Source organism: Sus scrofa, chromosome X (genome assembly GCF_054392235.1).
Source record: "Sus scrofa isolate SSC_HxYL_T2T_F1_AM1 chromosome X, Sscrofa_HxYL_maternal_Yorkshire_Landrace_v2.0, whole genome shotgun sequence".
Classification (NCBI taxonomy): domain Eukaryota; kingdom Metazoa; phylum Chordata; class Mammalia; order Artiodactyla; family Suidae; genus Sus; species Sus scrofa.
This window is the reverse complement of record NC_139401.1, coordinates 88761066-88773154: the sequence shown is the minus strand read 5'-3', so window position 1 is coordinate 88773154 and position 12089 is coordinate 88761066. Positions and strand designations below refer to the sequence as shown.

The 12089-nt window shown below is 38.0% G+C and overlaps 1 protein-coding gene across 13 annotated transcripts in view; it reads right to left on the bottom strand.

Moving 5' to 3' along the window:
* Window positions 1-12089, bottom strand: part of DIAPH2 (diaphanous related formin 2) — a 1391236-nt gene that overhangs the window by 1314361 nt on the left and 64786 nt on the right. For all 13 annotated transcript variants that reach the window (XR_014834656.1, XR_014834653.1, XR_014834654.1 and 10 more), the window contains one exon: window positions 10118-10294. Coding sequence is in view for 9 of the 13 variants with exons in the window: in XM_021080479.2 (XP_020936138.1) it covers window positions 10118-10294 (177 nt within the window). In the remaining 4 variants the exon portion in view is untranslated. The remainder of the gene's footprint in view (window positions 1-10117; window positions 10295-12089) is intronic.

Below are 12089 nucleotides of genomic sequence, written 5' to 3'. Positions count from 1 at the left end.
AAAGTATCTGGCATTCAGTAAGTTGTCAAACTTCTCCATGACACAGAAATTTGTCTTCACCTTTTTTCTTTTCCACAATTACACCTTGCGTTTTGCTCTATCACCTCTATTGAACATAAGCTGCTTTGATGGTAGGGATTTTCCTTTAGTTGTACCTGGTATATAGAAGGCACTGGACCTTGATGAAGTAAACCATTCAAATTTTGAGAACACTTTAATGCCAAAAAACAGACTGAAAATTCACAAGTGAGACTGGGCTTCATAGTATATTCAGATCTCTGTTTCCTCCCTGTGCCCGTGTGCTGGATTAAGTACCCACAGTAGCCTATTCACAGCTGTCCCACTACCATGGAAATCCTGTGTTTACTGGTTTGTCTCCCTGAGTTCAGTGGGGGCATGGGAGGGAGTGCATTCATCTTTGTGCCTCCGGCACACAGCACACAACTGGCACACTGCATATATCAGTACATGGTGGCAGAAATACAGTTATGGGAAAAAAAAAAAAACTAGTGGAACTTTTCAAACAGAAAAAAATATTTTGGAAAACATTTCTAAGTACAAAGCAAGAACAGAGGGCATGAATTGTGACGATTATCAGCTACAGTCAGAGCAAAAAACTCCATGCCTTTCATTCTTCTTCCTGGGACTCCTATCCTACTACTCCCTCAGTTGTGAACCTTTGGTGAGAATTTATATATATGTGTATATACATATATATATATATATTAATTACCCAAATGAATTTATCACATCTGTAGTTATATAATGATCATAACAATCCAATTTTACAGGATTTCCATCCCATAACCCAAGCACATTTTGGTGAGAATTATATTGGGGAAGGAAATTTAATAGTAACCCAGATTTAGTTAAATTTGAGACCTGTTTACGGGGGTAAGTTTCCCTCCTCCTCTATATGCTTTCCTTAGGAGTATGTATATTGGGGAAGGAAATTTAATAGTAACCCAGATTTAGTTAAATTTGAGACCTGTTTATGGGGGTAAGTTTCCCTCCTTCTCTATATGCTTTCCTTAGGAGTATGTAAAAGAAAATAAAATGACTAGAAATGATGCTGGTGTTCTCTCAGTCTAAGGATATGGAGTAAACATATTGGAAATATACATGTAAAAAATGGAAAATTGGAGTTTCTATTGTGGCTCAGCAGGTCAAGAACCTGACATAGTATCTGTGAGGATGCAGCTTCGATCCCTGGCCTCGTTCAGTAGGTTAAGGATCCAGCATTGCTACAAGCTTCAGCACAGGTCGCAAACACAGCTCAAACCTGGCACGGCTGTGGCTGTGGCGTAGGCCGGCAGCTGCAGCTCCAATTCAACCCCCCAACCAGGGAACTGACATATGCCACGGGTACAGCTGTGAAAAGGGCGGGGTGGGGGGAAGGAAAGCAGGCTATATAGACAATTTCTAAGGATCTAGTTATTTCTAAAAACTATTTCCATGCCTTATTAAAAATTTTAAGACATATGCTACCCATAACTTATTTAATGGTAACTTAACCATTAATTAAAATTCCTTAATCTGACAGACAGCACTAAAAGTTTCTCATCCAAGCTAACCAACTCCTAAAAGACTGATGATGGGTAAGAAATATACCCATGAGAACAGTCAGGTGAGAACAAGCAGAACATCTGAGGTCCAAAGTCAAATAGACCTTCAAAATTGATAAAAGGCAAAAGTAAGAGAACAAACTGAACAGCTTTGGGATTATTTATAAGAGATCTACCAGATGGAATACAGGATAGATAATTTAATATTTATTGCATATAAGTACTTAAGTACTATCATTCAATTATGCCAACAATGCAAAATGTATTAATGTAAATTGCTGAATAGAAACAAAGTAAAAAAAAATCATATTTGCAGGTGGAATCATATATTAAACATTGCCTTAATAATTGAAGTTGAAATGAACTGTGCCTAGAAATCATAAATCACATTACTAGCCTCATCTTCTGTACACAAACTACTTAATTACCTGTATTAGAACACAGTCCTCACTGACATATTTATGTGAATCTAAAGTGGCCAACACAAGCTGGACCTCCACAGCAATAGATCCTTGTACTAGCTAAAAGAAATTAAATTCCAACTTGAACTTCCAAGACATCTATATGTGTGTTTTTTTATTTGTTTGTTTGCTTTTTAGGGCCACACCCGTGGCATATGGGAGTTCCCAGGCTAGGGGTCAAATTGCAACTACAGCTGTCGGCCATAGCCACAGCCACAGCAATGTGGGATCCAAGCCGCATCCGCAACCTAAACCACAGCTCACAGCAATGCTGGATCCTTAACCCGCTGAGCGAGGGCAGGAATCAAACCCGTATCCTCATGAGATACTAGTTGGGTTCCTTCCTGCTGAGCCACAAGGGCAACTCCTATATGTTTAATTTTTTAAGCTTAAAATGAAAATCCCCTAACCCAACTGCCCCCTAAAACAGAAAAGAACAGTTACTTACCAAAGGACAATAATACTCAAAAAGGAAATGGACAGTGACCAGACACTTTTCTCTCCTTGATGTAACTGCATTAATTGTTTGGATAAAAATGAGCTATCGCTATTAAATATTTAATAGTCCTTAAGCAGTATACTGAAGGTACAAAAACCAGTTCAGTTTTTCTCAGTAACCTCAAAGGTGCACGACCTGGCACCCTGCATATATCAATACATGGTGGTGGAAATGCAGTTATGGCAAAGAGTTTCAATTATCAGAGTAACAGAGGATTATATATGAATATTCCTTCTCATCATTTAAGCTTTTCACCAAAAGTTTCACTAAGATAATATCACCGCCCAGAAATTCCAAATAATAAATTATATTAGCAATTTTTTTTTTTAATGGCACCAAGTTTCCAGGCCAGGGATTGAATCCAAGCCACAGCTGTGACTTAAGCCACAGCTGCAGCAATGCTGGGTCAGACATTGAACCTGTGCCTCCGCAGTGACCCAAGCCACTGCAGTTGGATTCTTCACCCACTGTGCCACAGCAGGAACTCTTATATTAGCAATTTTAAGTAATTTACTTCTTTTCTTCATCATATAATACATATAATGTTGTGCCACTTTATGCAATTATTTTAAATGTTTCACGCCTCAAGGTATGTTATCCTTAAACACATATATGGTATTTAGGCCCAATGGTCCAAACATTTGTAGTTCTCCAAAGTCTAAAAAATCTGAGGACAAGATTGTCATAACAGCCTTCAAGTAGGACAAGAACATCTATTAGAATATCTATACAAGGGAGGATACCTACAAAGAATGAAATAATAAAGGGAAATTTCATATCTGGAAATCTGAGTTTGAGAGACAGACAACTTAAATGTCTTCTCCCAATCAACTGTGAAAATGGCATGTTAACAGTTTTCCATTACTAAATTGTGGGCCTCGTTCTTTTCAGTTAATGCTCTGTAAAAAGCAATAACATGGAAAAAAAAAAAAAAACAACAAAAAACAACTTTCCATCATCAATAGGAAAACAAGCCATCCTAAGCTGGCTTTACCTACCAGGCAATGTACCTCAGAGTTGCCTTCCACTTCCACCAAATATGTATGCAACGAAAAAGTATTAATTTGATATTTAGCTTAATGAGACATTATTAAAGATAGAGGTTACCAAAAATGCCAAATTTTTTAGATTTTTATGTACCTAAATTTAAGTTCCAGCTCAGCCCCTTACTAATTTAGGCAAGTTACAGCACCAATTTCTTTAGCCTCTAAGCCTTAATTTCCTTGTCTGAAAAACAGGATATAACTATGTTGCCCATTTTGCAGCATTCTCACAAGCATCAACTGAAATAATACATGTATATCATTCAGTTACATGGGGAGCATAAGTGCACAGTAAATGAAAGCTATGACAATTCATAAAATAACTTGTTTACTTAAACAGATTACACTCAAAGCAGAGATAATAAAGAAAATACATAAAGTTAAATGTGCTAGTAAACTTCTCTCAAAGAAAAGATACAACCCCTTAAAAAGATTTTTACTGGTCTTTTGTTGTTATCTTTAAGCAAACCATAACTCACTTCCAACATTCCCATGAAAGGAAAAATTCTCATTAGGAAAAATGTGGCACCAAGTTGTTCCTTTCTTTAAGTCACATTTATGAATCCACAAGCAAATCTTTGTAAAAACATAACACACTGAAAGAGGAAAGTGCTAATTTTCTGATGAAACATTATAATAAATATTTAGCAGTTCCCTGGTGGTGCAGTGGATTAAGGATTCGCTGTTGTTACTGCTGTGGCTTGGGTTTGATCCTTGCTTCAGGAACCTCTTCATGTTGCGGGTATGGACAAAAAAATATATATATTCAAACCACAAAACAGAAATGTTGTAAAAGGTTTAAAAACATTGTAAATGCTGTACATAAAAAGTTCAAAGCTGCCAGGATTCAGTTTTGCTTAGGGCTATAATCATGTAAAAGGCATGTGTGTGACTGAAGCAGAGTAAGAAAACAAAGAGGATAGTAGTAGAAGATATCAAAGAGATAAAGTGGGGGGTCAGATCATATGGGGCCTTAAAGGCTCTTACAAAAACACTGGCTTTTGTACTCTGAGGGAAATGGGGGCCGATGGTAGAGATTTGAGAAGCCAAGTGACATGACATTGTTCAGGTTTTAAAAGCGTGATGTTTCTATGTTAAGAATATACTGTAAGGGTCATGGTGGAAGCAGAGACATCAGTGATGAACTGTGTTAGTCATACTATATGAGACTTCAACTACTGTGGGACCAGTGAAGGCACTAAGAAATGGTCAGCTGTTTTAAGTACCTTATTGTGAAGGAAGAGCTCAAGGGTTTCCTAATGAATTGAATGTGAAAGTGAGGAAGAGAGCAGTCAAGGACAATTCCAAAGATTTTGGCTTGAGTAACTGGACAGATGGATAAACCATCAACTGAGCAGGAGAAGACACCAGAAGTAGCAGTAGTTCAGTTTGGGACATGTTACTTTTGAGAAGTCCATTCACCATCCAAGAAGAGATGTCGATTATGAAGTCTGATTATGAGAGTCTAGAGTTCAGACACGAGGACTAAGCTGGAGATAAACTTAAGAATTGTAAGCAAACGAATGGAACTTAAAGCCATAGCCCTGGTTGCAATCACCAAAAAAGATAGTGTAGAGAAGAGAAAACGTCCAAAGACTGATCCCTGGGCCTCTCCAACATTTAAAAATTTAAGACATAAAAAGGAATCAGCAAAGACAGCGAAGAAGACTGAAAAGCAGCATCCAAAGAGACAGGAGGAAAACCAAATCAGTGTTGCGGTGGTGGGGTGGATTTCAAATTGGAGACAATGACCAAGTGCATCAAATGCTGCTGATGGGTCAGTTGAGAACTGAGAAATGAACATGTGACTCAGAAGCATGAAGGTCTTTGGTAACACTGACAGCCATTTTGATGGAATGGTGGGATGGAAGCCTAGGCTAGAGTGAGTTTAGGAGAGAAAGTATAAAACCAGAGAAGTCAGAAGCAGCGAATATAAAAAAAATTATTTAGAGGTGTTTTGCAGCAAAGAAAGGTAAAAATAGGGAGAGGTAGCTGGCAAGGGAGATATGGTCATGAAAAAGTAAAGTAAGACAAGCATGTCTATATGCTGCTGGGAATGGCAGAAGAGAGAAGAGAAAATGATGGGAGCACTGTCCTTGAGAAAGTGAAAAGAATGGAACCTTACACACAAATGGAAGGATTGGAAAATGAAAATTTCATCTGTGGTGACAGGTAGCGAGACAAACTATGTGACTGCAGCCACTCAAACTTAGGTAGATGTGGTGGTGGGAGTCTGTGGAAGTTCTCTGATTGCTTCAACTTACTCAATAAATTAAGCAGCAAGGTGATCATCAGAGCATAAAGATAGGGAAGAGTTCAGAGGAATGAAAAACAAAGGAAAGTGTTAAATAGTCTTCTGGAAGCATAGTGGAGGGAACAGAGTAGGGACATATAAAATGACTGTCTGGGGCGTTCTCTGGTGGTCTAATGTTTAGGGCTTGGTGCTTTCACAGTTGCGGCCCAGGTTCAATCCACGGTCTGCGAACTGAGATCCCATATCAAGCCGCTACATGACATGGCCCAAATAAAAATACAACAACTATCTAAAAACAGAAGGGCCTACTTGGGGCTTGGAAAAGGAATCTGTTTCAGAAACATTATCAGAATCACCCTTGGAATTCCTGCTGTGGCACAGTGGGTTAAGAATCCTATTGCAGTGGCCTGGGTCACTGTGGAGGCATGGATTTGATCCCCAGCCCAGCACAGTGGGTTAAAGGATCCAGAACTGCTGCAGCTGTGCCGTAGATCGAAGCTGTGGCTCAGATTCAGTCCTTAGCCCAGGACCTTCAATATGCCATGGTGTAGCCATAAAATTAAAAAAAGAAAAAAAAAAGTCACACTAGATTAAAATAGGCAAACCTGGAAGACAGGAGGAAGACAGGTTAGGAGGCTATTTTCATAGCCCACAAGAAAAAACTGGAGAGAGATATTGTCTAAAGTAGGGCAAGAGTAGCTAAAGCACGACTGAGGAAACAGATGTAAGAGTCATTGCAAAAGCAAAACCAATGGGATTTGAAGTGGCAAATTGAAGGGCAATCTCAGGTGGTAAGGAAATACTGGCAGTGAAGAAAGAAGAGAGTTTTATTTGATAAAAGAAAGAGATGCAATGAACATTTATAAAATTATTTTACAGAAACCTTTATGCCACTATATTAGGAATATCATCTCCTTTAATCCTAAAAAGAATTATATGAGGTAGACCCTCTTATACCTTTGCTACAGTTACAAGAAAATAAAGATTAGAGAGGATACTTTACCTTCACTGGGTGATGTAATTAATGGCAGAGCCAGAACTTAAACCCAAGTCTAAATGACTCCAAAGTCCAAGCTCTTAGCCACTACACAAACATGCTCTGTAAAATTAAGGGCCTGGTAAAGGTAATATAGGTGGTTTGGCTTCCGAGAAGAATTTCAGAGCTCAAGATCTCAGAGGTGGAATTATTCCAAAGAATGACACAGTCCAAGGTGTAGTCATGCTTGTAATTAGCTAAATACATAGATGCAAAGGTCAGAGTACAGGAAACCAAGGAACTAAGGGCAAAAATGCAATGACAGGGTTGTTAACGTAATAGTTGAAATCACCAAAAGGAATAGCAATGGAAAGGTCAAAAGGATATTCAGATGCTATCAATATCAAGGTTGGTCAGCAAATAATAGAGTTTACAAGGGAAAGGAGTGTTGAAAGAATGGTTCAAAGAATATTACATAGAAGAAGCAATGGGAAAAAAGGATGTACCATAGGACTAGGATGAAGGACTGAAGAGAGTGGGAATGTCAGCACTTGTGTCAAGGGAGAAGCTAGATGCCAGCTCTGGCTAGACAAAAGGAATATTAAAGGAAAAAGAAAAGATAGAGGCAATTTGTATTCACTCAACAACTTTCAACAAATAGTGGGGGTGGGGCAGGGATGGTAACAACATGGTCCATAATGGGTAGAAGGGTCTAGATTTTCAGTATTCTTAGGCTTTTATTTTGGTATAGGTAAAGAGACCTTTGAAACTCCTGTGGATCTTAACTCAAAATAGACATTCACCAAAAAAAAAAAAAAAAGAAAGACCATGATAAGCATGACAGAGTTAGAACTAGATATTCTCATACTAAGTGAAGTAAGTCAGAAAGAGAAAGACAAATACCATGTATCACTCATATCTGGAATCTAATACATGGCACGAATGAACCTTTCCACAGAAAAGAAAACCATGGACATGGAGAACATACTTGTGGTTCCCAAGGGGGAGGGGGAAGGAGTGGGATGGATGGGAGTCTGGGGTTAGTAGATGTAAACTATTTCACTTGGAGTGGATAAGCAATGAGGTCCTTCTGCATAGCACAGGGAACTATACTAATCACTTGTGATGCAACATGATGGAAAATACTATGGAAAAAAATGTATATATAACTGGATCACTTTGCTGTACAGTAGAAGTTGACAGAACACAGTAAATCAAGTATAATTAAAAAATTATGGAGTTCCTGTCATGGCTCAGTGGTAATGAACCTGACTACTAACCATGAGGACAAAGATTCAAGCCCTGGCCTCGATCATTGGGTTAAGGATCCATCATTGCCATGAGCTGTGGGGTGTAGGTCACAGCTCAGATCCTGCGCTGCTGTGGCTGTGGTATAGGCTACAGCTCTGATTCAACCCCTACCTTGAAACTCCCATATGCCACAGGAGCAGCCCTAAAAAAAAAAAAAAAAAGTTAAAAATTAAAAAATAATCTACACTAGAAAATGGATTAAAATTTATTATATTAGTGGGGGAGGAAAAACTAAATGAATGAATCATCAATCAGGATCTCTACTTCCTCTCTGGTCAAGTAAACCAATGCAGCATGGACTAATGCCTCATTCTCCCCTCTCTTATCATAAACTGCTTAATAATCAAAATATTATATTAATATAAGAAATAATCTAAGCCACAAGCTATAAAATATAAGAAGCATGCTAGAAAATATAGGTTGCAGACTGTTGATAATAGAATTTGGAAGAATTAATTCCTTGGTCTCGTCTAGTGTTTTTTTGTTTTTTGTTTTGTTTTTGTTTTTTACACTCTGTCCTCCCAAGTGTATTTCATATACTTAACAAGATACCTTGTACTGTTTTTATAAAAGTAGACTTAGGCCTGTTTTGCTTCACAGAAACAGGAACACAATAAGGTAGTTAAAAATTGATTTAGTCATTGGAAACTTCTCATAGAGTAACCATGTGGTTCCCTTTACTCATAGAACTAGATGTTAGATCTGTGGGGAAGAACTATAAGACAGAGCTGCTAAATAAACTATGAAAACCTAACAGTCAAACTTTTTTTTTGGGGGGGGGTCTTTTCTAGGGCTGCACCCGCAGCATATGGAGGTTCCCAGGCTAGAGGTCTAATCGGAGTTGTAGCCGCCAGCCTACACCAGAGCCACAGCAATGCCTACACCACAGCTTTGGCAACGCTTGATCCAAGCCGTGTCTGCAACCTACACCACAGCTCACGGAAACACCAGATCCTTAACCCGCTAAGCGAGGCCAGGGATTGAACCCGCAACCTCATGGTTCCTAGTCAGATGCATTAACCACTAAGCCACAACAGGAACTCCACAAACTTTTTTTTTTTATCTTAAGTATTGGCACATCCCAAGGATCTGTACTGTTCTAGGATGGTAGCTTAGTACTGAATATGATTTGAACTTAATGCAGGTTTAAAGTGTGTCCAAAATTCAGAACCAGGCAGATCCATCTCTTCTGACCCCAAACATGGTCCTACCTAAAGTGAACGGCTTGAGTTTATAGGATCCCAAAGATTACAGGTGGGGAATTTTAAAGTGTGTCCATATTTCATTTGAGAGCAAAGAAGCCCAACTAAAACAACTGTGGACTGACATGACATATGGTTTGAGCAAAAATTCTTTTTGAAAGGGCTACCTTGAAGATAATGACTCAAACACTGAAATAACTCAGAGAAGGCAGAAGAAAGAGAATCCTTAAAAGTTTATTGACTTAAATAATTTTGCCTATGTTACATACAGTAAAAAAAAAAAAAAAAACTTTACAACTTTGCAAACACACACCCACAAAAAAATTCAGGAGCTCCCACTGTGGCACAGGGGTTAAGAACCCGATGCAGCGGCTCAGTTCACTGTGGACGTGAGGGTTCAATCCCCAGCCTGGTGCAGTGGGCCAAAGGATCTGGCATTGCCACAGCTGAAACATAGGTCACAACTATGGCTAGGACTCAAACTTCCATATGCTAGAGGTGCAGGCATAAAAAGAAAAAAAATATTGATTCGGTGTGCCAGAAATTACTGAACACTAGAGAATAAAAATAACACAGCCCCTGCTTTTAGGAGCTCATGGTGGAAGAGATAGATATGTCTTAGCTCAAAAAAAAAAAAAAAAGATACTTCCAAAAACAGTTCTGGCAGTTCTGGTGTATCCACAAGTTTCTGGTCTCTCCTTTATGTGATGTAAACACATTCCATACAAACACTGCTGCTTGAAATCCAGTGCTATTCTGGGCACCTGCATTTTAAAATTACAACAAAATTAGGGGGTCTAACTTACCATCATTTTTTCAAAGAGATCCAATACTTCTTTTTCAGACAAATTTAAAGATCGTTCATCATATAATGGCTGAGCCGCTGGAAACTCACTCATGGCAACTTGAGAATCAATAGGATGTTGGATAAGAGGTTTTTCTTTTTTGACAGTAGATTTTCTAAAACTTGTAATTCGGTCACGCTGTAAACAAAAAAAAGAAGGCCTAAGGAAGAGATCAAGAATCACAGACATGAAGAACTGAAACATCAAGATGGCACTTAGTATAATATATGTCAGTATTGTCTTTTGATAAAATGTTATTTTAAGCTGCAAGCTCCAGTTAGAGATTGTACTATTTTGAAATCCTGAAATAGCTCTTCAGCCTAGGGAGCCTTGGGGAAGGAATGAAAAGTATTCCTCAAAAGTAAAACTTGGTGCCTTGTCATATCTATTTTGCATAGTAAGTAGGTGAGAAAAATCCAGCCTCAAAGTTCTGTAGTGGTTTGAGAGATGATGTGTCTTTGGTGGTAACTTTTGAACTATGAGGGGAAAAAAGCAAGAAAATTAAATATCCAGCTCTAAGGGGAAAATTATACTAATGTTTCTCTTCTTCAAAGTGCCAAAATAATTGTGACAAGTATCTATGAATACTCTGTCAGGGTAGTGGTAGAATATAATGGCTAAGGGCATGAACCCTGGATTTGAATCTGCAATTTACTGGCATGAACCCTGGATTTGAATCTGCAATTTACTATGTCAGTTAGCCTGTGCAAAGAATTTGGGTCTCTCTATGACTGTTTCCTCATCTCTAAAATAGGGAAAACAAGTTATTGTATGTGGAAGGAAGGAAGAAAAGAAGGGAGGGTGGGAGGAAGGAAGGAAAGAGGGAAGGAAGGGAGGGAGGGAGGGAGAGAGGAAGAAGAGAAAGCAAGAAAGTTACCATGAGATTTAAGTAAGTATTATGTTTAGTGTACTTAGCTGCTATTACTATTGTTGTGTTGTTACTATTATTTCCCCTACCTTTTACTTCCCTAAAATGTGGGAACAACAAGGAAGCTGAACAAAATTTAAAATATTACCTTTTCCATTTCCTGGAAACATAACAAACAGAAATATCTTACTCCTACAAATACTATTATGAAGAACCTGCTATATTATGGATATTGACTTGGCACCATTAATTTCATGTACAATCTCTAATAATTAGCTTGCAATTTCACATAAAGTGAGTTAACAACCCCAGTTGCATGTAAACAGGCCCTTCTGTTTTAAACCACAGAACATTGGATATCAGAAATTAGTAATGACCATAAAACTGAATACAACTCAGTTTTATTCTGGTTTCTGTTAGGAAGCACATGCATACTGTCAGCTCACATTAAACAAGCAGATATGTTAGATAGGAGGACACTGCCTCATGACTGCCATGTTACCCAGTCCTTATAAGTCACTTCAACAATACAAAAAGCATCACAGAAGTTCTTACCACAATTAATATAGATTTCTGTTGCCCTCCCACTTAAAGAACATACTTTTTGATTCAAAGAACACTTTTTTTCTAAAAGGTGTACTTTGAAAGAAACATGAGCAGTTTTAAGCAGCTTATTTAGGATTACAAAAATTATTTTAGTACCTGATTACTTACAAAGAGATTATATAAATCATAATATTTTAGAGCTGGAAAGAAACTTGAAAAATCATCCAGATCAACTCTCTCACTTCACAGAAAAAGTGACTTGCTAAATTCACGAGTCCCTGGTTCCTATCCCATTGCTGGCATAAAAGATTCATTTCTTCGAATCACCTTCCGTATTTTCAAATTTTCTTTTGAATTTGAATTTCCTCGAGGAAAATTAAATTGGATTAGGTATTTAGTATATCTCCAACTCAATTAAAAATGTTGAGCAACCCCAAATAAGCTGAGTACATACCAAGAGTCAAATTTCACTGAAAGATAAGGTGGACATAAAAGCATTTAAATATGCAATCGACCATT